Genomic DNA, 27,748 nt, shown 5'->3' on the forward strand with positions numbered 1-27,748 from the left:
GTCATTCCTATACAGTTATTATGCTTATATATCTGGTGCTGTGTTTCTTTTTCTTGTTGCATTCCACTAGGAAAAGGACAAGGTATGTCCTCGAGATAAATATCTGATTTTTCACTGTCACTCTTACTTGTTCTTTCTTTCTTTGCTTCACCACCACTTCAGTCCAATAATCATCCCGAAACTCCCACTCGAACCTACATACACCACTAATAGCTTTCCTCACCTGTTTAGAGTGATGCGAGCGAGGAGAACGGCTCGGACGGCTTCATGCACTCCATGGACCCCCAGCTGGAGAGGCAGGTGGAGACCATCCGCAACCTGGTGGACTCCTACATGGGCATTGTCAACAAGACCATCCGTGATCTCATGCCCAAGACCATCATGCACCTCATGATCAACAACGTGAGTTCTGGTTCAAGCAGAGCTCGTAATTTATGCTGAATCCAACCAAGTGGTGCATTAGTGTGTCCGTACAGACAGCTGCGAGCTGCTGTTTTACAGTCTGTTGAACATGTGAGTCACTTTATGAGCTCATACACAGACAAATATACACAGTGTGAGCTCTTACAGTGACTCCAATCATTCAAATGATCCAAATACAAATACAACTGGGAAAACATTATTTACAGCTTGGGTTTTTGGGGGGTTTTTTTGGAGAATTTCTTGAATTTTGCTGGATGCACATAATGAAACATTTTGTAGCCACAAATTCTCAAAATCACAACTCCTTAAGGAAGCCGCACATCCTGCCTACAGTATGAATGAGAATTTGGTGTCCTTTGTTTATGCACTCCTCTGTTTTCTCGTCTCTATTTTTCTTTTTTGTTGCTTGTATCTCTCATCCAGTTAAGGTTTAGTCTCACAGGATCAGACATCATCTCTAAAGAGAATAGACATCTTTCAAAAATGTGTTGCAAGGAAGAAGCACAAACGGCATGCCCACAGACTTTCCTTCTAAAAGATGTCCCTATTTCCTGTCTGTGTACTTTAATACATGAAGGAGAAACAAATGTTGAAAATATTGACATGCACATTTTTCAGCTTCATGAGGCATCAGACTGGTACAAGATTATCTGTGTCCTTATTATTATTATTATTAACACGACATGGCGGCACGGTGGTGTAGTGGTTAACGCTGTCGCCTCACAGCAAGAAGATCCGGGTTCGAGCCCCGTGGCCAGCAAGGGCCTTTCTGTGCGAAGTTTGCATGTTCTCCCCGTGTCCGCATGGGTTTCCTCCGGGTGCTCCGGTTTCCCCCACAGTCCAAAGACATGCAGGTTAGGTTAACTGGTGACTCTAAATTGAGCGTAGGTGTGAATGTGAGTGTGAATGGTTGTCTGTGTCTATGTGTCAGCCCTGTGATGACCTGGCGGCTTGTCCAGGGTGTACCCCGCCTTTCGCCCGTAGTCAGCTGGGATAGGCTCCAGCTTGCCTGCGACCCTGTAGAACAGGATAAAGCAGCTACAGATAATGAGGATGAGATGAGATGAGAATATGATGATTTGCAAATCTTGGAAGCCCTGTATTTCATGGAAAATAGGACAAAGCCAACATATCAAATGTTGAAATTGTTTTGTTTGCTTGTTTTTTTTTTTAAATATATGCTCATTTTGAATTTGATGTCAGCAACACGTTTCAGAAAAGTTGGGACAGGGCAACAAAAGACTGAAAAAGTCGTGCAATGCTAAAAAAAAAAAAAAGGGACTGAGGACTGAATTGAAATGGAAAACTGTCCCAAGGTCTGACGAATCAAAAGTAGAAGTTCTTTTTAGAAATCATGGACACCATGTCCTCCAGGCTAAAGAGGAGAGGGACCATCCGGCTTGTTATCAGTGTACAGGTCAAAAGCCAGCATCTGTGATGGTATGAGGGGACATTAGTGCACATGACATCTTGGACAGCTTGGACATCTGGGAAGGCATCATTAATGCTGAATGATATATACAGTACATGTTTCAGAACAATACTGCCATCCAGACCAAATCTTTTTCAGGGAAGGCCTTTCTTCTTTCAACAAGACAATGCCAAACCGCTTTCTGCACATATCAAAACTGCATAACTCCGTAGTAAAAGAGTCCGGGTGCTAAACTGGCCTGCCTGCAGTCCAGACCTGTCTCCTATTTAAAACATTTGGCGCATTATGAAGCACAAAATATGACAAAAGAGACCCCGAACTGTTGAGCAACTGAAATTGTATATCAGGCAAGAATGGGACAACATTTCTCTTTCAAAACTTCAGCAATTGGTCTCCTCAGTTCCGAAATGTTTACAGAGTGTTGTTAAAAGTAGAGGTGATGCAACACAGGGGTAAACATGCCCCTGTCCCAGCTTTTCTGAAACATGTTGCTGACATCAAATTCCATCCATCCATCCATTATCTGTAGCCACTTATCCTGTACAGGGTCGCAGGCGAGTTGGAGCCTATCTCAGCTGACTATGGGCAAGAGGCGGGGTACACCCTGGACAAGTCGCCAGGTCATCACAGGGCTGACACATAGACACAGACAACCATTCACACTCACACTCACACCTACGCTCAATTTAGAGTCACCAGTTAACCTAACCTGCATGTCTTTGGACTGTGGGGGAAACCGGAGCACCCGGAGGAAACCCACGCGGACACGGGGAGAACATGCAAACTCCACACAAAAAGGCCCCTGTCGGCCATTGGGCTCGAACCCAGAACCTTCTTGCTATGAGGCGACAGCGCTAACCACTACACCACTGTGCCGCCCGACATCAAATTCAAAATGAGCATATATTTTTCAAAAAACAATAAAATTTCTCAGTTTCAACATTTGATATGATGTCTTTGTACTATTTTCAATGAAATATAGGGTTTTGCAAATTACTGCATTCTGTTTTTATTTACGTTTTACACAGTGCCCCAAATTTATGGAACTGGGGTTGTATAACTATAAATTATAGGATGCAACAGTAATCCCTAACGAAACGACAAGATCATCCATCGCTCTGCCTGTGTCTCTTGGTGTTATTTTGATTTGCCCTACCAGACGAAGGAGTTTATTAATGCCGAGTTGTTGGCTCAGCTTTATTCCTGCGGTGATCAGAACACTTTGATGGAAGAGTCAGCTGAGCAGGCTCAGCATCGGGACGAGATGCTGCGCATGTACCATGCACTCAGAGAAGCCCTCAGCATCATCGGAGATATCAGCACCACCACGGTGTCCACAGCTCTGCCTCCACCTGTCGACGACTCATGGCTACAGGTGCAGCGCATTGGCTCTGGGGGAAGGTATGAAACTGAGAGAGAGACAGGGAGAGAGACTGTCTCATTAAGATGTGGCTCTGTGGATGAATAACAGGAATATTTAATTACTTTTCTAGGATTTGGGATGCCAGCTAGGCGTCATTAGAACACGTCATTATCATGACTAGTGAAATGGCTCCACCTGGTGTTGGAAAATGGCTATTGCGTCTTTCTTAACTTTTTATAAAACTGAAGATTTTCTTGTCTATTTTAGTTTGGAAAGTAGCATCAGCCTCTTTCTCAAATCCTAAACTCCCAAATTATTCTTCATAAAACATATTCCTATAGATAGTTATGTAGTTGTGAGAGCGAGGAATGTGAATAAGGATTTTTCTTTTTCTTTTTTTTTTAGCTTTATACCACAGTGCTGTCTTTTGATTGGAGATAAAAGGTGTTGATTAATTTTCTATAATAGCCACCCTTATACTAATGCAGCTGCATATTAACGTGCTGGTTCATTATTATTTCTGTAGTAACAGTGAATTCACAGGGACATCACTGAAAATATGTGATGTGGAGTCGAGGGGGTGAGGTTTTCTCTGAGGAGCGTTTTGGGAAGGAGTCTCCGGTGTCAGCGCTTCATAAAGATCACGCTGATCTGTATCACGTTCTACTAATAAACTCATAATAGACAGTCAGACGCGTAACTTGTGAATATTAGCTTTCTATCTTGCAAATGAAAATATTTAGACTGCCATGGGAGCAGTGGTGTTTTAGCATGTACAATAATATCATCGTTCTTTCTCACCTGTAGGTCTCCAGCTACCAGCCCCACCCCTCAGAGACGAGCTCCTCCTCCAGGACCTCCAGGCCGCCCTGGTTCTCGTGGCTCCGCCCCAGGCCCTCCTGCTGCTGGTGGACCTCCTTTGCCATCTCGCCCTGGGGTGTCTCCGGACCCGTTTGGAGGCCCGCCGCCTCAGGTGCCCTCACGACCTAACCGGGCCCCGCCCAGTGTGCCCAGGTGAGAGAGTTAAGCTGTAGCATTTTGAAGGTTTGTGAAGATGCTGTCAAGAGGTTCAAAGTTGGTTGCTTGTTAGTGTATATAGACGTGCCTAATGAGAAAATCCATCTGCTCTCAGCCGAGGAGTATGAGACACCTCTGAGCGGTGCAGTGTGGGTGAGTGATGATTAGGGATATTCATCAGTCACCATTTTTGTTTAACGTTTAAACGATAAAAACTCACTAACAGACTAACAAGCATCTCTAAACATTAACAACATGCTGAAATCATGCTTTGACCGTTCATTAAACTAATTTAGATTTATTTTCAGTTGTATTATTGTTATCGTTCAAACGTTCAGCCATTTAATGTCTGGTGTAATCAACATATTGAGTGCGATTGAGTGAGTGAATGAAAACATCAACCATAGATACCTGAGTGTGCGCACACACACACACACACACACAAACACACACACACTCACACAAACCAACAGCAGCCAAAGCTAGTGAGTGAGTGAATGAGTGAAAGAATGTCATTGATAATGTTTGCTGTCTCATTACTTTACACATGTGCTTCTGATTGCTCGATTTGTGTGATTTGTGACATAAACTTGTCTTGCAGCTGCTTGCCGCCTGATGCTCACACACACACACACACACATACAAAATGCTATCCTCTCACACAAACACCTTTAACGATAACCTCAAAGTGCCCATGAGGTCAAAGTTTTACAGTATTAAGTTTGCCTTGTTATTATGGACACCAATACACGACTAATACTATATACTGAAAAATTAAGTTTGCATTTGTTATTTCCCCTAATAAGTGGTTTAAACTTATTACTGTGTACAAAATCGCCATAGAATGCTTACATCCCTTGTCCTTAAACATATCTTCTGATCAGTGTATCTTGAATATAATTGGTTGTTGTAAAAATAAGTCTGACTTAAATAAACTCAAGCCATTTCATTGGCTCTTGAGCTGTTTCTTATCATCTGTAGCAGGCGGTGAATTAAAGAGGCATAAAGATTGAGCTATTTTAGTTTCTGTCCAAAACAAATGGGACAGTTGTCTCTTGATAATAATGGAGAGTATTAACCGTTAAAGCCTCAGAACGAAAGGTTTAGTGTTTGGAGTATTAGACGCCCCCTAAATTCTTTCAGCTTAGAGAAAATATTGGTCTATACATTTCTTGAGATGTTCTTTCTATAGTCCTGAGCTTAATTCCTCTGTCAGGCCTGAAAAATATCTCTCTGTAAATCTTATCTAATAAAGAAGTCTTTATTAATTCAAAAATATTTAAATTTTTGAAAAAAAAAAAAAAAAAACCCTGCAACTCTTGGAGGAGAAGGTCTACAGTAAAAACACTAAGAAATGAGCATATTAATTATGGTTACACAAAATTATTCCATGTATTTATAGAGAAATAATTCAGACTATATTAAACCAATCAATCAATATAAAAATAATTTAATATATTCATGTTGCATGAAGTGTTATTGAAATAAATAAATAAATAAATAAATAACACATTTATCCTGATGTTTATCATTTAATTTTATATATTGTTGAACTACACAGTATATGAAACTTTTTACATATTTAATGTACCTGTTTAGCTATTAAATAAGTATATTTATTACTTTGCTGTATATATATATATATAAAAAGCATCTTATATTTCAAGGAGGGAAAATCCTACTGATCTCCACTTCTAATCCAAAAAGCTAACTCGACTGTCCTTTGAAATGATCCATAACTGCAAAACCTCTAAAAAACATTTGTATTTATGTGCTATTATTAGATCCGTTTTGTTTGCTGTTAGTGCAGAGGTTTTGCACTTCAGTCTGTTATTAGCTGAGCACACAGCAGTGCCAAAGCCTCCTCCATGTAAACCGTGTTTCTTGCACATCCCTTCCCTTTTCCTCTCCTCTACTTCCCCCCTTTCACTCCACCTCAACCCTACCTGCTGATTATGATTACTCTTCACAGAATTACAATCAGTGACCAGTGAGGACCAGCGCGTCTGGTATGTGTATGGTACTCGGTCCCCATCTCCACAGCGTCTTTGCTTAAACTGATTACTTGCTCTCTGCATGGCCATCTGCCTCTGCCTCTGAACTCGCTAAACACTCCTGAGATACACATGCACAAACAGACATTAGAAAGCCCTTCACATTGTTAACTCATGGTAACGAGTGGAATAATGTGTCTGAAGGACTGTCTGGAAGCAGAGCTGGCCCATTAACATTACTGTACCTAGCAAAAATTCGCCTAAATATTGTGCTAGTGACTGTGAAACCAGTTATTCGCTATTTATTTTATAGACTATTCTATAGAAAAACACCATATCGTTTGCTAGAAAATCAAAAATACTCAAAAGGTTAGCAAACCATCAGAAGACTGGAAGACGTTAGCGACATTTTCAAATATGCTGACTAAAACCATAAAAATACAGACGTGTTAAATGGTTTTCTGTTTAAATCTAGGTATTTTAGTAGGTAGCTAGTTACCAAGAGCTAACTTTACAGCATTTTTGAAAGAATTTGTAAGTCATATTGCAAATTATTTATAATATTTACTAGTAACACAAACCTGCTAGCTAATATCCACCAGCCTGACAGGATTTCTGAGAAATTTTATTTGTAATATTCATAAATATGAATAAATATTTGTAATCTTCCATGCTAACACTAACCTATTAGCTAGAATAAGCTAACCTGACGTGATTTCTGAGGAATTTTATCCGTAATATTCATAAATATGGATAAATATTCGTAAACTTCCCTGCTAACACGAACCTATTAGCTAGAATAAGCTAACTTGACAGGATTTCTGAGGAATTTTATTCGTAATATTCATAAATATGGATAAATATTTGTAATCTTCCCTGCTAACATGAACCTATTAGCTAGAATAAGCTAACAACAGGATTTCTGAGGAATTTTATTCGTAATATTCATAAATATGGATAAATATTTGTAATCTTCCCTGCTAACATGAACCTATTAGCTAGAATAAGCTAACGACAGGATTTCTGAGGAATTTTATTCGTAATATTCATAAATATGGATAAATATTTGTAATCTTCCCTGCTAACACGAACCTATTAGCTAGAATAAGCTAACTTGACAGGATTTCTGAGGAATTTTATTCGTAATATTCATAAATATGGATAAATATTCATAATCTTCCCTGCTAACATGAACCTATTAGCTAGAATAAGCTACTTAATTGTACTTGTACTTGGTAAGGTCATCTATAGTCTGCCTGCTCGTGCTCGGTTAGAAGGTTCCTCCATTGGATCCTGTTGGCGGCGACTCCCAGAGTGGAACCGATGTCCCAATGTTCACCCAGTAGATGCTTTATGTCGGAAGCAATAGATCGTAAAATACTCTGACGAGGTCGTCCAACACTTTGGGCACCGTGTGAGGGAGTCCAGTTAAGAAGGTACTTTGGTAGTCAAGATGGTTCCATTCTTGCGACGTGGCCAAAGTATTGTAGCCTATTTAACTGAGCATGGGTACCAAGTTTGGTGCAGGAAGATCTTGCGCGGACCTCTTTATTGGGGATGTAATCATCCTAACGAATATCTAAGATCTGCCGAAGGCAAGTGTTGGAAGCTTTCCAAACGTTGCACTTGCTTATCTATTAGGGCCCAGGTCAGGGAGCCATACAGCAGGAGTGAAAAGACACCACATTCCAGGATTTTGATCTTTGTGCGGAGAGTAATTCTGTGGTTTCTCCAAATGTTGTTCAGGGAGTTGAACGCTCCAGAGGCTTTCCCGATCCTGATGTTGATTTCTTTGTCTATGGAGCCATCACTTGAGATGATTGAGCCAAGGTACCTAAAATGATTCACCTGCTCCAAGTGATCGTCGTCCACTGTTATGTCAAGGATTTCGTCCTGCTGAAATGGGCGTTGATTATGGAATTTGCCTATCAGCATGCAGTTGGTCTTCTTGGCATTGATCTTTAAGCCAGCTTCTTTGCCGAAGTAGGAAATATTTGATGTCGCTTCCTGAAGGCCAGCTGCACTGCTGCCAAGGATGGCGATGTCATCAGCATAATCAAGATTGCTGATGTAAGCTGCTGGCTGCCGTGAACTGCGACGTTTTTGCAGCAGAAAACCATTCGAGATGTTTCTCTCTGATAATGCTCGTTCCAAGACCCAGTTGAGGACGATGTTGAAGATGGGAGGGGCCTGTATATCATCTTGGCCTGTAACAGAGTTGACGTCGAACCATTCTGTCAGCTCGTCTCCGATGCGTACTGCACTCACTGTGTTGGAATAGAATGCTCTGAATATGTTGATGTATTTAATGGGTATGCCATAGTGTTCGAGAGTGGCCCAGATATAATCGCGATTGACATAAGCTAAGTTGACAGGATTTCTGAGGAATTTTATTTGTAATATTCATAAATATGGTTAAATATTCGTAATCTTCCCTGCTAACACGAACCTATTAGCTAGAATAAGCTAACTTGACAGGATTTCTGAGCAATTTTATTCGTAATATTCATAAATATGGATAAATATTCGTAATCTTCCCTGCTAACATGAACCTATTAGCTAGAATAAGCTAACAACAGGATTTCTGAGGAATTTTATTTGTAATATTCATAAATATGGATAAATATTCATAATCTTCCCTGCTAACACGAACCTATTAGCTAGAATAAGCTAACTTGACAGGATTTCTGAGGAATTTTATTCGTAATATTCATAAATATGGATAAATATTCATAATCTTCCCTGCTAACATGAACCTATTAGCTAGAATAAGCTACTTACTTGTACTTGTACTTGGTAAGGTCATCTATAGTCTGCCTGCTCGTGCTCGGTTAGAAGGTTCCTCCATTGGATCCTGTTGGCGGCGACTCCCAGAGTGGAACCGATGTCCCAATGTTCACCCAGTAGATGCTTTATGTTGGAAGCAATAGATCGTAAAATACTCTGACGAGGTCGTCCAACACTTTGGGCACCGTGTGAGGGAGTCCAGTTAAGAAGGTACTTTGGTAGTCAAGATGGTTCCATTCTTGCGACGTGGCCAAAGTATTGTAGCCTATTTAACTGAGCATGGGTACCAAGTTTGGTGCAGGAAGATCTTGCGCGGACCTCTTTATTGGGGATGTAATCATCCTAACGAATATCTAAGATCTGCCGAAGGCAAGTGTTGGAAGCTTTCCAAACGTTGCACTTGCTTATCTATTAGGGCCCAGGTCGGGGAGCCATACAGCAGGAGTGAAAAGACACCACATTCCAGGATTTTGATCTTTGTGCGGAGAGTAATTCTGTGGTTTCTCCAAATGTTGTTCAGGGAGTTGAACGCTCCAGAGGCTTTCCCGATCCTGATGTTGATTTCTTTGTCTATGGAGCCATCACTTGAGATGATTGAGCCAAGGTACCTAAAATGATTCACCTGCTCCAAGTGATCGTCGTCCACTGTTATGTCAAGGATTTCGTCCTGCTGAAATGGGCGTTGATTATGGAATTTGCCTATCAGCATGCAGTTGGTCTTCTTGGCATTGATCTTTAAGCCAGCTTCTTTGCCGAAGTAGGAAATATTTGATGTCGCTTCCTGAAGGCCAGCTGCACTGCTGCCAAGGATGGCGATGTCATCAGCATAATCAAGATTGCTGATGTAAGCTGCTGGCTGCCGTGAACTGCGACGTTTTTGCAGCAGAAAACCATTCGAGATGTTTCTCTCTGATAATGCTCGTTCCAAGACCCAGTTGAGGACGATGTTGAAGATGGGAGGGGCCTGTATATCATCTTGGCCTGTAACAGAGTTGACGTCGAACCATTCTGTCAGCTCGTCTCCGATGCGTACTGCACTCACTGTGTTGGAATAGAATGCTCTGAATATGTTGATGTATTTAATGGGTATGCCATAGTGTTCGAGAGTGGCCCAGATATAATCGCGATTGACATAAGCTAAGTTGACAGGATTTCTGAGGAATTTTATTCGTAATATTCCTAAATATGGATAAATATTCATAACCTTGCCTGCTAACACTGAACTATTAGCTAGAATAAGCTAACCTGACAGGATTTCTCAGGAATTTGAAGTAAGTCATAGGTATTTATGATCTTAATTGATAATGTTAGCCTGCTTGCTAATATGTGCTATCATGACAGGATTTCTGAGAGGAATGTTTAAGTCATACTCCAAAATATTTAGAATATTTACTGGGAACATTAGCCTGCTTGCTAATATCCACCAGCCTGACAGGATTTCTGAGGAATTTTATTAGTAACATTCATAAATATGAATAAATATTTGTAATCTTCCTGACAAGGTTTCTGAGGAATTTGAAGTAAATCCTACATATTTATAATTCTCACTGATAATGTTAGCCTACTCGCTAGCTAATATCCACCAGCCTGACAGGATCTCTGAGGAAATTTAAGTAATATTCATCAATTATTGCGATCCACATTGACGATTCGAGCCAGATTGTTTATACTAGCTAATCTGACAGGAATTTTAAGTTATAATCATAATCCTTTTAATCTTCAGTGTTAACACTAACTAACTAGCTAACATGAGCTTACCTGACAGAGTTTCTAAGGAATTTGAAGAGATATTCATGAATATCTAAAATCCTAATTAATAATACTAACTTGCTAGCTAATATGGGTTAAACTGATGGGATTTCTGAGAGGAGTTGTAAGCCGTATTCAAAAATATTTATAATATTTACAAGTAATACACTAGCATGCTCGCCAAGATAAGCTAAAATGGTACAATTTTTAGGAATTTTTAAGTCATAATGGTTAATGTTTATCATCTTCACTGCTAATGCTAACTAAATGACTAATTGACATAATATTTCCGAAAACTGCTTTGAGTGTCTGTTTAAAAATTTGCATACAATCTGCAGACAGACTTTTTTTTGAAAAATAGCAACAGAGATATAGGGGTAAGGACCAGACTTTGGACGCTCCACCACACAAAGATTCTAGGTGGTTGTCCAAACTTCCTAATAAACGGGCCGGCCCTGTCCTCCTGTCCTGGAGTTGACCAAATTCCATAAATCTGAGACACTACAGACTCCTTTAACATGCTGTTCTCCATTGGCGTATATTTAAATTGGTTAAAAATTCTCCCTTGTTTATTTGCTTGTAATATATTGGCCCTAAGTGTTGGGGAATTGACCCTGATGTTTGTGGAGGATGGCATGAAGGGTCGGATGGCAGATAGAGATGATAAGAATAGAGTGAATGATATATCATTTGACATTCGGAAATGTTCTGCTCTGTAAAACTGATCTCCATCAGCAGAAAAAAAAAATGCGAATGTCTTACCAAACGTCCCACAGAACTCAGAACAGATTTGAGATAGGACATCGTGCCTATCGGGCTCACACTGCACACTGTGCTTGTGAGCTGGTGTGTGTGTGTGTGTGTGTGTGTGTGTGTGTGCCCTGTTAACATTTTTGAGTTTGTTCTTTCACTTCATTCAAGCAGAACAGGGATAGTACCTTTTGTTCATGTCATTTATCTTCACTAATTATTGTTTTCATATTGTTATAAACAGTAGAACAACGCATATACTCATAGTTTACGTCCTTACAAATACTGATACATTTCACACATCTGTAACAGCAAGGTTCCATCAGGCTTGAACCGTGAAAACGGATCTTGCTGAGTGTCGGATGTTTTCTGTCAGTCGTTTGTTGGTTGTCTTGTCATGTCATGTCATGGCGTCGCATAAAGCTGGGCGATAAAGTTTTTCAACACCGAGATTTTGTTTCACTTTGAAAATCTCTGTCTTTCACTGTCTCTCCTGATCCTCACCAGTAACCAATGAATTAAGAAGAAAAATAACAATGAAAATAGATAGGGGGTGGAACCTAACTCAAACGTACATCATTTTCAAAATCTGTGTGTTCAAGCTAAAAATGAGGAGCACAAAAAGCTTGTGAACTCACGACAAGCTAGGCAGCTTACATTAGTGATACGACTGATAACTTTAACATTCATGAAGTATTTGCCTTTCGCGAAGAAAAAAGGTCAGTGTTATAGATTTAACCAGTTAATGTGTCTGTATGGTGATTGAAATTTTTGACAGAATCTGTTTTGACAGAAATTCCAAATTATGAGCTTTAGTCAAATATTGTCAAGTCAAGTCAATTTTATTTGTGTAGCGCTTTTAACAATAGGCATTGTCACAACGAAGCTTTACAGAAAAAATATACATTTTAAACACGTGAATTTATCCATATTTTAATTAACTCAGAGGGCCTTAAAATTTACAGACTGCACCTTTCATGCAATTTAAAAACATTAAAGGTCATAGGCAAGGGTTGGAGGTGGAACGTAGAATATCAACTTTATTTTCTAGAAGAACGACCCAAAAAGCGAATTCAATCTTCATGGTGTCTAATTTGCACCCTAAAGTTGAATAAAACGGTTAAAATATACTGGTTTGCGCAAGTTCCGAAGGTTTGTTTACATCTCATTTATGCGCACTTTTACCGCCAGGGGACCGTCGTCGTGACATCATTCAAGGCAAACAGACTGGGAGCAGCTCTGTGTTTACCTGGGAACCGAGCACACGTGTACGGACTTTGGTCGTGAGAGGTTGTGTAAAATGTCTGAAAGCGATAGAGATTTTGAAGTAGGAACTCTCCAAATTGAATATCGAGAGGTGAAACTATACATGTATGAACCTATGGCCGTTGCGAAGCAATCGGTGAATGTGGCTCACTGGTTTGACCGTGCGGCCTCGGAATCGGACAGCGACTCTGCTGACTCTGATCGTGGACCTCAACAAGACTCGCGCCCAAACGATTTATCCTGGTAGTTATGATAAATTCCTACTTTTGTCGTAATACTAAATCAGAGCCCTTTTGAAGAATAATTAATCCGCACGGGCACACACAATCCCTATAATATAACATGGATTCGTTTATATTGCTAATATAATATATCAAAGTCAAAGTCCTTCCCACGCCTTACAGTACCTGGTATTCCTAGGCAGTCTCCCACTCAAGTACTAACCAGGCCCAACCTGTATATGGCGCATCGGGCGGCGCCGATCTCCATTCCCATAGCCCTCGGCCTCTCGCCTATTACATAGCTAGGGTTACAGTGGGGGGCTAGTCCTCTGGTAACCACGAGAGTTCAACTCCCCATGCACATCTGTATTGCAGCATGCCTTGCCAGATGGCAGTAGGTACCATTTTTTATGATGGTCTTTGGTATGACCCGACCGTGAATAGAACTCACGATCTCCCGATCAAGAGGCGGACACGCTACCACTAGGCCACTAGTCGGTAATATAATATATTGCTAATAGTAATACAAGCATTATACTATTTCTAGCCAACTCTAAGCGAGGAAATATCCCTTTTGTCTCATTTCCACAATGATTGTACAGGATCCCTCAGGATTCTTGACTTGTCAATTGCAAGCAAAGGTAAAAATGTTTACCTCCAATCTTCTCCTTTTTGCTTGAGCGTTGCTGCTCCGTTTCTTCTTTGACTGCTTGATTTTGTGTTCGAATTTTGTCGGAACAGCGTCAGGTTTGAGCCTTCTCTGTCCGACACTGACACCTAAACTCTACAACAGATAGGGATTCTTCAAAAATGAATCGTCGTCGAAGTGATCAGAGCACAGAGTGGCATATTTACCCGGCTGCCAACCCTCTCGCTTCACGCGCACAATCCACTCTCTCCGCCTCTCCTCCTCTCTCGGAAAAAGGTAAAAACTTCTTCCTGAACCGGTCCCGTTGTTACAGTTCACTGCACAACAATAAGGCATGTTTTTTTTTTTTTAAATTCCCGAACGCACGTCTGCACTCAAGCCGAACGGCAATGCAAATAAACTGAAGTGGACTCAACTCTAGTGATTTGTTTGTCTTGAATGACGTCACGCGCCGAGTGGTCACGAAAATCGCCGAGCAGAAATTCGCCGCGATCCACGCTAACTTATTTTATTTATTACTTATTAACAATAATTCTTGGGACCAGAAGAAAATCACAGAGGGGTTTTTAACATATAAAGTTTCAAATGTGCATAAATTGAAAACCTTTGCCTCTGACCAGTGCCGTATTAAGCCAATGCGGTGCCCCTGGGCACTATACCTCAATTGCCCCCACCACTACCCTGCGCACACGCGTTCAGTAACCTCCTGCACACACTCACTAGCGCAGGATCAGTTGAAATAGAGAAATGTTCTACTGGCGTCGGCTGCGCTGGATTGACATCCATAACACCCTCGTCTTCCTTCTCGTCACCATGGTGTGAACTGATCTCTACCTGGCTTAAAGTGGCTTCGCACATATCCTCCTCCCCGGGGTCTCCCTCGCTCCCATCTTCCTCGAGGGGATCCTCGTCATCGACGACACCTCGGCTAACACTGGCTGTGGTTGTAGCATCTCCCCAGCTAGTGCTAGCAGGGACATCTCCCTCACTAGCATCGCTGATTTCACTAGCTTCGGCTTCAGCGCTGGTAGTGACAGCAGTTGTCGATGTTTTTATAAAAAAACGATCTAACACCGGAACATTTTTAATTGCAGCTACACGCCTGGAGTCTTTCTCTTTTTTAATTTTCTCTTCGCACAACCACTCAATTGATGTCTGTCCATTTTTCATTTCTACCGCGGTTTTTAAAAAATTGATGCATTTCACCGTAGGTGGACTGGCTCAACTGACAGGTTGAAGAAAGGGGGGTTAATGGTCACATAGGCCACTCTTGCTCAGAATTATGATTATTGTTGTTGTTCTTATGAAATTAGTGTTCATGACTATTTAATAATGTCAAGTGTATAACCATTTTAAGTGTACAAACATTCACGGAAAAATATTTTTAAAGTTTCTGTCATGTGGTGCCCCCCCCACTGGCTGTGAGTGGTTAGTGCCCCGGGCACTGTGCCGCAGGCCCATATAGTTAATCCGGCCTTGCTCTGACCTTTAATTCTCCACCACGACCAACCTCATTCTCTGTTACTGTTGCTGTCTACAACTCGTGGCTTGTCTTTTCAAGACAGATATGGTGCTTTAATGTTTTGGCCTAGAAAATTTTTTTTAAGTCTATTTAACTCACTAGGACGGTTACTTCTTATGTGAAAGCAAAATAGGTTTGCAAACGTTTCTTTCCTCAAATGATCATCAAATAACTTATTGTTGCTTCCCTGAATATTTCTCTCACTCATTTTTTCTGCTCATATCGCCCAGCTCTAGCTCCACACTCATCTACTGTTTAGTGACTGAATGTTTAAGCATCATCTGTTACATGTGATCGGTCTAATCAGACATTAGATCAGACATTCAGTGATGTCTTTACAGAGTGATGTGTGCTGTGATTTGATGTAAACTGCTTGCTGTTCAGTGTGGCATGAAACATTACTGAAGGTCTGTACCGTACGTGTCGGCAAATTCCATGTGTATACAGTCAGGTCCAAAAGTCTGATTCCACTACTGAGAACTGTTTCTCGTCAATCAGTAGCCAAAACTATTTCTGGTTATTTCATAAAATTAGTTTTCTCTAATATGAATTTAAAATGCTGTGATTTTATTGACATATGGATTAAGAAGAATAAATTATATGGCATCATAAAGTATTTTTAATTGATTGATTTTTAGGAATTTAAAAAAAAAAAAAAAGCCTTTTTATAACAAAACCATGTCTCACAATTCTTAGCACCCCTAAAAATGAACTAAATATAACTGAAGCAGCGGCACGGTGGTGTGGTGGTTAGCGCTGTCGCCTCACAGCAAGAGGGTCCGGGTTTGAGCCCCGTGGCCGGCGAGGGCCTTTCTGTGTGGAGTTTGCATGTTCTCCCCGTGTCCATGTGGGTTTCCTCCAGGTGCTCCGGTTTCCCCCACAGTCCAAAGACATGCAGGTTAGGTTAACTGGTGACTTGCCTGCGACCCTGTCAAAGTCAAAGTCCTTCCCACGCCTTACAGTACCTGGTATTCCTAGGCAGTCTCCCACTCAAGTACTAACCAGGCCCAACCTGTATATGGCGCATCGGGCGGCGCCGATCTCCGTTTCCATAGCCCCCGGCCTCTCGCCTATTACATAGCTAGGGTTACAGTGGGGGGCTAGTCCTCTGGTAACCACGAGAGTTTAACTCCCCATGCACATCTGTATTGCAGCGTGCCTTGCCAGATGGCAGTAGGTACCATTTTTATGATGGTCTTTGGTACGATCCGACCGTGAATAGAACTCACGATCTCACGATCGAGAGGCGGACACGCTACCACTAGGCCACTAGTCGGTCCTGCGACCCTGTAGAACAGGATAAAGCGGCTAGAGATAATGAGATGAGATAACTGAAGCATGTTCCAATTAATATTTCTCCCTCATCTTTCTCTTATTCTATATTTCACTATATTCTTTTTTCGTCCTCTCCCTCACTCCTACTTTCTTTTTTCCTCTTCCTTTCCCTTCCTGCTATCTTTTCTTTTTTTCCTTTCATTTTCTTTTCTTCCATCACTTTCTTTCTCTACATTTTCTTTCGTTTGGAAAGCCGAGAGTACAAATTAAACCAAGCGCTGCGTTTCACTAGAGACTTGTATTTATTTGTTATTACATTAAGTGAAAAAAAAGGCTCGTTTTTGTTTTTTGGTTTATTTCCCTGTAATGTTTTACGATATAAAACATCGATTGGTAGTGGACTCAGACTTTCAAACTCGGACCGTTTAAGTCTGAACTTTACAGAACCTGAGTTCTGTAAATGATTCTGGAGTTGGTCACTGTCTAATAATTGCTATAACAATACATCGTGACGCTCCGCTACTGAACCTCCACGTCGTCTCGTATGTTGTGACGTGAATTTGTTCTGCATAATGTCCCAAATAACCAGAAGTGTAAAATACGTGTTACCATGTGTACGTATGTGTGTCTCATCCCTGCCTTCTCTCTCATCTGTGTGTTTTTCCTGTGTGTGTTTTCATGGCAGCCGACGACCCCCGGCCTCACCCACCCGACCCATGTGATACACAGACTCCTCCCTCTAGACTATTAGCTCCTCCCACCAGACCTATGGGGCAGACCACCCAGACCCCCTTCATCCTCTTCTCCTTCAGATTCAGTCTGGCATACACACACACACACACACACACACACACATGGTTTAACCTGCCATTATATGTTTTCTTTCTCCTCATTATTTTACTCTGTCTGCATTTCTTCAGCGTCATGAGTTTCTAACGATCCCTGACTTCTGTTGTGATTTTTTTTTCTTTCTGCTGAATGAAAGCTCTTTTCTGATGTTGATGCATTATCACTCCAAGGTGATGACTGGAGTAATGAGTATAACTGCATCTGTTTGTGGCGTGTGCTTTTGTACGCATTCGTTTCAGTTACGTTATTCACCTTCGTTTGTTTTTTTGTCCTTCTGTTTCTCGAGCAGCGCTCCTTGAAGTTACAGGCGGGAAGACATACCCCATTAACCTGAAGGGTAATAAACTTTACGATGGTTCTGATTTGACGACCGGATTTTAATCATGCACATTTTGCTCTAAATGGTTACATTCAATTGAGGATTTAATTACAATCCGAGGCGCTTGCCTTCCAGCCTTGCTGACTTTGGGGACGCCATTTTACTTACTTCTGCTTTAATATTTCTTTCAATATTCACTCTTTTTTCTCTCTTTTTCCTCCTTGTGTTGCTCAGCCGGCAGAGCAGGGGCAGCCCTTCACACCCCGAGAGCCCTCTTCCTTCATCTGACTCCTAACTACCCCGTCCCTTTTCTACTCCTCCTCCTTTTACTTCATTTTCTCTTGAATTGTACTTTTTTCTTCTTTCTTATCTTCCCCCTACATTTCTTTTTCCTTTCTTGCTCTTTCTCTTGTTTTCTTGTACATCATCTCTCTCTCTCCTTCTTTCACTTTCTTTATTTGTTACTTTCCTTTTTTTACTTTATCGTCTCTCCTTTTGTCCCGTTTTCTTTTTCCCCATCCTCCTCTTCTGCTTCCTCTCCCACATTTATTTTTTTCTTCTTACTTATCTTTTCCCTCTCCTCTCTCTTTTCTTTTCTTTCCTTCACTTTTGCTCTTGTTACTTCTTCCCGTCATCTCTCTTTTCCCTTTCCTGTTCTACATCCTCGTCTCCTCCTCCTCTTCCTCTCAGACTCCTTCCATATTCACCGTCAAGCAAACCTAAACCAAACCCCACCAGCACAACTGAACTCACACACACACACACACACACACACACACACACGACACAGGGAGGAGAGAAAAACAGATGGAAACCTCTTCGGATGTATCTGCTCCTCATCATTACACCTGCTTCATTAAAGGACAGATGCTCTTCTACGTTCCACATGAAGTGGAGGAGCAGCGACACCACCACCGTGCTGTGAGAGACGTGTTGTGTTTTTGTCGTCGTTAGCGTCGCTATGCTTTTTGATGGATTTTCTCCAAAACCAACTGGATTAACATGATGTCCATGAACACCATCTCGATGTTTAATCCCTAGTGTAATGAATGCACAAGTAGCCAAGGTTCCTTGAATTTCGCGTCATGTCCACCTCCTCACTTTAGTACTGAAATATCCTCGACCCTGTCCATGTTTACCCTCATAATATTTCTTTAAAGATTTCACTTTCCCACGTAGTGAGTTCAGTAAAATCAGCGAGGCGGGATCTACACAGAAAGTGCAATATGTCTACGGATCACTCCACGTAACATGCAGTAGACCTGAAGTTTGACACACGTACTCAAAATACGCGAAATCTGTTTAAAATTTTGCACGACAGCAGCTACTCTAATTCTCTGTGAGGGGAATAAAAAAGGGATTGTATCATGATTAGCATCTCTACAGGTGCATAACTTAATCGTTTATGCAAACATATCTTAATTGTGCTTTTGTGTGTTTGATTTATTGTCAAATTAGAAAATCAGGTTTTAAAGGAATAATTTAAAGAAAAATCAAATGTACAATAATGCTTAAAACTAATCGATCAGCAGGACATCTTTGGTGTCAGAAGTTTGCTTCTTTTTTTTTTTCTTTTTTTTTAAGTTTTGCAAAAAAGCTACGAGATGAGTGTACACTATCCAAAGGGAAAAAAATATATAATTGCACGATGCATCAAATATGCAGTCATTTCTATGTATTCTTGCACTGGTTTTGTAAATATGCCGTACAAATATCTGTTCTGAATGAATAAATTATCATAAACATATATTACTAATTTATATATACATATATGTTGACACTAGGTTCGTTAATCCAGCCAGATTTTTTACTTTTACTACAGTCTTGGGCTGTTAAAACATAAAATTTGGATTTTAACAGCTTCAGTATGGCTGCAGTATGAAATACGTATAACTGACATGCTATTTAGATTAGAGACGCGCTGTAGAATATCGCATGAATACTGTGTTTAGATAGAAATAGGAATAAAAATTGAGCAAATAAAAAAGCCACATTGATTAACGTTAGTGTATTAGTGGACTGCAGTGCTTTGCATAGTGCTGTGAGATATATTTATCAAGTGTAGTGTAAAATATTGTTTATTTTTCCAAAAAAAAAAAAAGGATAGTTTCTGTTCTGAAATCTGATTGGCTGAACCACGTTTGAAACTGTGGTAAAAGCCTCGATATACGTGACCACAGCATCATAATTACATTCTGGGTTTAAACCAATAAACCATAGACTACATTATGTGATGGAAAAATGCATTTATTTTATTTCAATTATTATTATTATTATCATCATTAATAAATGTTTTATTCTATCCACATTCACTGGATTTTGAGAAACAGAGCTTTTTTTTTTAATTTTGCAAATTCAATAAATAAAAACTTTATACTAAACGTCCGAGAAAATCATTTTTGCTTAGCAGACACGCAACAAATTGAATACGTGCGTAGTAAAATATTCAAATTTGACAAGATTTACATCAACAGTTGATCGATGAAAACACATTTTATTGAAAAAAAATTAAGCTTCAAACTTTTCAAGTAGTTTTTATTTCATCCTCGGTTGGTTCAGCAACACACACTGCCATTTTGTTCTTCTCTACTCACAGTATATGAGCTGATAGCCTAGTCATAGAGTAGCCAATCAGAGCATGCGATTGCTCATATCCAATGAATGTGGATAGAATAAATGTTGTTTTATTTATTGAATATTAGGGTTTTTTTTTTGTTTTTATAAAAGCAATAAGCGCGTCTCAACTCCAACAACTATGGTTTATTTGTGAAGGGTTTTTGGTTTGTCCTCGACAGGGAACCATTAACGGTCCATTGAAAAACCTCAAACAGAGGTTTCCTAATCAGGGAGTCTTCATAGCGTCAAGTACAACCCCTTTAGTAAGCTTGATTTATTTATTTAACCCTTTGATGCAAAACGTATGCGCACCCCTTCTAATGCACAACATGGGTCAAAAATGACCCGCATTCATTTTCCAGGTTATTTCATGCTGACTGAGTTTTTCTTTGCTCTATCTTTTGAAATCAATTTATTTTATGATTGAATATTCCAAGTATTCTTTAAATATCTTGTTTTTAATTACCACAAATCATTAATTTAATTTTTTCTTTCCTACTTTATGAACAAAAATACTTTTATTACTACACATGGGTCATCCAAGTGTGATTTAAAATTGTCTTTTTTAAAGATTTTTTTTGGGGCTTTTTGCACCTTTTTATTGGATAGGACAGTGTAGAGACAGGAAATGAGCGGGAGAGAGACAAGGAGGGATCGGGAAATGACCTTGGGCCGGAATCGAACCCGGGTCCCCGGATTTATGGTATGGCGCCTTATCCACCTGAGCCACGACAATTAAAAAACATTACTTCCAATTGAAAACAATTGAAACACATTACTTCCATGTATTAGATGGGCAAAGGGCGCTGTGCTGAGCTGTGAAATGTCTGACACAAGCACAATTCACAGTTCCCACCAAACGCTGGAGTAAATGCATGCGGGTCGGTTCTGACCCATGTGTGTAAACTTGATGTAGAATTACAAAAGCTGTGCTTGTTCATAACTTAAGAAAGGAAAAATAAAAATGATGATTTGTGCTAAACAAAAACAAGATATTTACTGCATATTTGGAAAAGTAAATGACAAAATGAATTTATTTCAAAAGTAGATCATAGAAACACTCAGCCGTACATGAAATAACCTGGAAAATGAACGCAGGTCGTTTTTGACCCATGTTGCGCATTAGAAGGGTAGTGATACAAAAAGGGTTTTTATTCAAAAAGTAAGTAAGGAAAAAATAAAATAAGGCTGTATGATGATCAAAAACAAGTTAATTGAGGAATACGTTGAATACTGAATGATGGAATTAATTTATTGCAAAGATATAGAAGATAAAAACTCAGCCGGGTCACTTTTGACCCATGTTTTGCATCAAAGGGTTAAAGATAGCAGCTAACAAGTAGTGGAAGTCTGGCTTAGGGCAGGGCGGCCATCTTGAACAACCAGAATCCTTTTTGTCTTTAGCAGAGTTTGGCGTCATTCTCCTCCCTAGGCTCCGCCTCCTAAATTTAAAGGTGGAGTTTGACCAGATAGCAATGTACTTCCGCTTTGAACTTAAATTGAGAATTAATTGGAAAGATTGAATTTTTTTAAAACAAAAATTTTGTTTCATCGTATGAAGTAAAGAAGCAAACTTCAGACACCAAGCACGTTTTGGTGAACATGGAAAAATATATTCATTTGAATTTCAATAAATATTCCTTGAGCAAACACTAGCTGGAAATAGCCGTTCTATGCAGAGATCTTATGCTGCCTTCAGGTCTATTTCTGTCAGTAATATCAATCGCAAAAAGTGAGTGCACTTGAACGACACAACATTGTCGTAATCATGACACGAGAAAACCACTTGAACACACTACGTCGTAATCAGTATCTCTAAACTCGTATGCACAAACTTCCAAGTTGGACTTGAAGGCAGCGTCATGTTTGGCAATTTGTTCTCAACCCCTTCGGACACAAGGAAAAACGCTACGGAACTTCGTGTGTACAATTGTACACATGATGTCCAAAGGGGTTAAGAAAACAAACAAACAGTCTCAACCCTTCATCAGTCTTAAGTGTGTGTGTGCGTGCGTTGTAACAAACCTGTTCGTACTCACCTACTGCGCATGTCAACACAACCCTCAGTGTATACAATGCAGAAATATAAGGAAGGATTATTTAAGAGTAAAATGCTTATCATGGCCATATCTTTGTGTTGTGTATCTGTGGTGCATTAACAGAATTTGTGCTTCCACTGCTTTAGAGACTAGTTTAGACCTGTATGATTATTGAATATTAAATTATTGTATTGTGTAACTTGAGTAACATATAAATGAATATTGAAAAAAAAATAGAAAATAATGCATCATTGAGTGGTGAGAGATGGAAGAATGGGCTTTTGGCAGTCGAGATGATCTTGTACATTTTCGCAAACCGTGACGTAACATGTAGAGACGTTAAGGCCTTAACGTCCGATACATCCTGGTACTTTTACTGTGTGATGAATGAGTCTGTCCCGCAGGACTGTTCTGTTAAAGCAAAACAATAAAAAAAATTCAGTGTCCGCAGTTTTGAGTATTGTGGTTCATTCTTTCATAAATGTCAATACGCTAATGACTGATTATACAAATATTAAAATTGTGTAAAAAAAAAAATTACAGCATTAATTTAAGGAAGATATATAAAGTGTGTTACATAAATTCATGGTGCATGTGCTAAATATTCAGGATTGAAAATGTAGCATGAACACTAGCTACTGGAAGTTGCCAGGTCATTTACTCATTAGTGCCACCTAGTGGATTTACGGCAGGCTTAAATAATTTACTCATTACTGCTACCTAGTGGATGCATTTGTATCTGCAGTAAAATGAGTTTAAAAATATGGTTAATTTTAAAACAGTCACTTCATTGAAAACACCAAATATTTGAAGCCTGTACAATTCCGTGTCTTGCCTGTGATTTTGTTAAACCATTGGTGTATTTAATAATACACCATCAGCACAGTATTGTAGTGGTTAGCACTGTCGCCTCACAGCAAGAAGATTCTGGGTTCAAGCACAGCAGCCAACAGGAGCCTTTCTGTATGGAGTTTGCATGTTCATGGGTTTCGTCCACAGTTCAAAGACACGCTGTTAGGTTAACACGGGGCGGCCTTGGGCTGAAGCGATCTTGAACTAGGCATCTAACCCCAAACTGCTCCCTGAGCGCTGTAGCATGTGTGCACTGCTTCAGATGGGTTAAATGCAAGGGATGAATTTCACTGTGCATGTGACAAATAAAGTCGTCTTCTTCCAGGTGAACGGGTGGTGCACGAGTAGAAGAAATTTATTGTAACTACACTAAAGGCACATACACTGTGTTCCAAATTATTATGCAACAAGTGTTTAAGAGTGGTAAGGTAAGAGATTTTTTGTTTGTCAGTTAAACTCATGAATGGTAATGTGTATCAGGGCTCTGTATATCACTGAAACCAATTGAAGACACCTGTGCTAATTAGTTTGGCAGGTGAGTCCAATTAAAGGGGAAACTACTAAAGAAGGTTGTCCCACATTATTAAGCAGGCTACCATTTTCAACCAAAACGGGCAAGAAAAAGGACCTGTCGGCTGCTGAAAAGCAACAAATAGTTGAATGTTTGGGTCAAGGCATGGCAACAATCAAAATTGCCAAGAGACTTCATCGCGATCATTGCACTATCAAGAAGTATGTAGCTGATTCAGAGCACACACACATGTGCGTGCTGATAATGGAAAATCCAGGACTCTTTCCTACAGGCAAATACGTTGGATCAAAAGAGCAGCTGTAAAAATGCCCTGTCATAGCAGCAGACAAGTTTTTGAAGCTGCTGGTGCCTCCAACGTGCCCCGAACAACAAGATGCAGGGTCCTCCAGGGGTTTGCAGTGGTGCGTAAGCCATCGTTTCGACCTCCCCTATCCATTGGACACAAGCAGAAACGGCTCCAGTGGGCCAGGCAATACATGAAGACTGACTTCAAAACTGTTCTGTTCACCAATGAATGTCGTGCAACCCTCGATGGTCCAGATGGATGGAGTGGTGGATGGTTGGTTGACGGCCACCCCATGCAAACAAGGCTACGGCGCCAACAAGGAGGTGGTGGAGTGATGTTTTGGGCTGGAATCATGGGGAGAGAGATTGTCGGCCCTTTTAGGATCCCTGACGGTGTGAAGATGACATCCATAACATATGTGGAGTTCCTCAAAGAACACTTCCTGCCATGGTTCAAAAGGAAGAATCGTGCTTTTTGAAACAAGATCATTTTCATGCATGACAATGCACCATGTCATGCTGCAAAGAATACATCTGCATCTCTGGCTGCAATGGGCATCAAAGGAGACAAACTTATGGTGTGGCCCCCATCCTCCCCTGACCTCAACCCTATTGAGAACCTTTGGAGCATCATCAAGAGAAGTGTTTATGATGGTGGGAGGCAGTTCACATCTCAACAGCAGCTCTGGGAGGCTATTCTGTCCTCATGCAAGGCAGTTCCAGCAGATACTATCCAAAAACTGACAAATTCAATGGATGGAAGACTTGAGAAGGTCCTTTTCAACAAGGGGTCCTATGTTCAGATGTGACTTCACTTGTGATAATGTTTTGATTTAAATAGTGTTTGATTTCAGTTAGTCATGACCTGCTAATATTTCTAATTTCACACATGACCATTTTTTGTTCTTTATGACAATAAAATGTTTGGAAACTCAATTGTGCGTAATAATTTGGAACATGCGTTTTGGGTGCATTTGTGTTTATTTCTTAAAAATGTACTGTTATCATTGGGAGGTTCGTTCAAAAACATTTGAATTGTACTCTAATGGTTGATGACTGGAAAATCATGATGACCGCCATTAATGTAGATAATTTAGGAAAATCTGAGAAAATATGATTTGCATAATAATTTGGAACACAGTGTAAAATCACAAGACTCCACTGTTGATTACTTTCCAATAGTAGAACATCCAAGTATTTTATTCCCTACTTAATACACAACACAAAGAGAAACAGAAGCGCTTACTTTGCCCAGGTTTATTTAGGAGGAACCCAAAAAAAAAACCCTGAATCAACTCTGATTTACTCCTTCATTGTGTTCCAACAGTGTGTTGAATTAAAACAGTTTAGTGTAAGTACATATTCTAAATAAATATTTCCATTTACCTTTAAATCACAGACACCTCACACCCACTTCACTCTGCCCATTTTCTTCATTCATGTTTTATTTCTATCAATCATAGGCAGGTGCTAGTAGTAGCCATTCAAATTGATCTCGGTTTCCCACACACCAGTTTAAATATACACTATGTTACACAGTTACACTATTTACACGTGTTACACGCTCAATATCCCGCTCGCTTCTCCATCAGAAAAGACGAAAGAGTGGGAGGGCTGTGGGTTAACAAGCGCAGGAAGATGAGCACACTCCCAAGCCAAACGAAAGGAGAGGAAAAGTAAATGGAGACCCTGATAGAAACTCATCCATTTCATACGTTCACTTCTCTCACGCTCACGGGGTGAACAAGAGAAAGGAAAGAGAGGGGAGGGGAAAAGGAAAAACACCTTGGTTGTAGCGTAACTAGTCGTCCTCAGGTCTTCCATACGTTCAACACACTTCCAGTTCTTATTACTTAAACACTTAAAACTTTACATTTCGGGCTTTTTGCACATCGGCGTGGTGGACGTCGCTCATCTTAAAGCAAATCAGAGTTTGCGCTCGACTTTCTGTAAACCTCTCCACACGACTACAAACCTTACAAAGGCTTCAACTTCCTAATATGTACACACACACACACACCTTTTACAACCTTGGACATTTTCTCCACTCCCTTTGAAGCCTTGAAACTCTCAGCCAATTGAAACACAGCCGGCATCATAAAGTTCACCAGCATTGATCACGAACTCTGCACATATGTATATATTTAAAAAAACAAAAAAACAAAAAAACAAAACCAGCATTTCTCTTCATCTAAAGCAAGTCTACACGCTTGCTGTGTGTGGGATTTGGAATGGAAACACTCCATTAAAGATTATATACATCAAAGCGAGCTCTTCAGGCATGGGGAGGGCGAAAAAGAGAAACTAATGCATTTCAGAAACTTGAACGAGCTAGCATTTTATCATTAATTTCTTCTTTCAGCTTCAGTCTTCTTAATATTTGTGTCACTATTAATCTGCAGAGCAAACTACAGTAGTTACTATTTGCAATAGTGTACTTCCTTGCAACTTGCTGGACCCTTTAAATCCAACTCTTCCACATACCGTAACAAAAAAACTCAACATTCCAGTTTTACCACTTCAAACTTCATCACGCTTCCTTTTCACGATGATTTTAACGACGTGTTTGTACACGCAAGATGCCTGATCGTTACCATAACTACACCGAGAAGTTTTTAAGCATAGTTTCACACAGTTTATCTGTCTCTATGTGACAAGATCGATGAAGCAGCCTGCGTGAAATCGCTCAAATCGACATGAAAAACTGGACGGTTTGACACCATCGCCCCCTAGTGGACATCGATATCCATTTGAATTCTCCAGATAAGGGGGGAAAAAGAAAGGTAAAAAAAAAAAAAAACCACACACCCCAAAACACATTATGCATAGCAAGTTGTTCAGGAGCGGATTTAACGTTACAAAAAACTAAACTGAAGAGTGTGTGTATACGAGTGTGGAACGGAAAAACAGCAAGCTGACCGATTCATTCCGTGTATTAGCCACTAGACGAAGTGATCATTTTACATTCCTAACCTTAGAATTTGCATTTACTTACAATGTAAGAAAAGTCTTTCTATTGCACCTAAAGTTCAGAGGATTAAAAATACAATTCTGAGGAACCCATTAAAAGCACATAGCAGACAGAGCAGCATCAACCGCAGTACCTCAGGTTTAGATATATGCTGATATAAAATATGCTTTTTGTATTATAACGAAGAACCCCGTAGAAACTACAGCTAAAGAGAGTGAGAACAGGTTGAGATACAGAAGCCCTCCCACCCACCACCAGAACCTCAGAAATGAGTGTAAATGAAAAACACTGAATGCCCACACACACACACAAAGTAAAACTCCAGTTACATCATGCGAGTCATAACGCTGGCTCTTATTTGTGCAAAAAAGGCGAGAGAGCGGCGAAAAGTGGGACGTCTTTGTTCCAGAGGGACAGAGGCAAGGAAAGGCTTTCAGATCACCATGATCTTGACTTCATCGTTCTCGTCGGGCCTGTAGAAGAACGGGATGCAAGGGTTCTCCTCGAGGAATGGAGGTGGCTGGGTTTCAGGGTTCTGCATCTCCTGGAGAAGCTGCATGATCTGCCGAGCCGTGCCGTCCTCTCTGGGTCTCAGGGAAGATCCGGCAGGGGGGTCAAGTCTGTCCTGTGGGCCGTCGTCTGTCCTCATCTGCATGTCTGGAGCCACTTCGACAGCTGTGCTCATGTCCATAGATACTACAGACACAGAGAGAGAGAGAGAGAGATATTAACTTCAATAGAGATGGAAAAAAAAAAAAGATACACTGGTGTTCGTTGTGCTATCAGAGGAGTAAAACACTTCATGAACTGCTGTTAAAGCAAAACGATCAACTTTTA

The 27,748-nt window shown here is 40.3% G+C and overlaps 2 protein-coding genes across 7 annotated transcripts in view; one reads left to right on the forward strand and one right to left on the reverse strand.

Moving 5' to 3' along the window:
• The window catches only part of dnm1a (dynamin 1a), a 126,671-nt gene extending 108,653 nt beyond the window's left edge, over positions 1-18,018 (forward strand). The window contains exons 18-22 of one of the 2 annotated variants that reach the window (XM_060912826.1): positions 71-82; positions 232-402; positions 3,015-3,256; positions 4,026-4,232; positions 17,851-18,018. In XM_060912826.1, the coding sequence (XP_060768809.1) occupies positions 71-82; positions 232-402; positions 3,015-3,256; positions 4,026-4,232; positions 17,851-17,911 (693 nt within the window). In that variant the 3' untranslated portion in view covers positions 17,912-18,018. Of the gene's footprint in view, positions 1-70; positions 83-231; positions 403-3,014; positions 3,257-4,025; positions 4,233-17,133; positions 17,271-17,850 lie in introns of those variants that run through there. The other variant, XM_060912827.1, reaches the window with a different exon arrangement.
• Positions 18,019-25,182: 7,164 nt separating this feature from the next.
• The window catches only part of golga2 (golgin A2), a 48,399-nt gene continuing 45,833 nt past the window's right edge, over positions 25,183-27,748 (reverse strand). For all 5 annotated transcript variants that reach the window (XM_060913109.1, XM_060913108.1, XM_060913105.1 and 2 more), the window contains one exon: positions 25,183-27,607. In XM_060913109.1, coding sequence (XP_060769092.1) covers positions 27,345-27,607 — 263 coding nt within the window. In that variant the 3' untranslated portion in view covers positions 25,183-27,344. The remainder of the gene's footprint in view (positions 27,608-27,748) is intronic.

Source organism: Neoarius graeffei, chromosome 28 (genome assembly GCF_027579695.1).
Source record: "Neoarius graeffei isolate fNeoGra1 chromosome 28, fNeoGra1.pri, whole genome shotgun sequence".
NCBI classification, from domain to species: domain Eukaryota; kingdom Metazoa; phylum Chordata; class Actinopteri; order Siluriformes; family Ariidae; genus Neoarius; species Neoarius graeffei.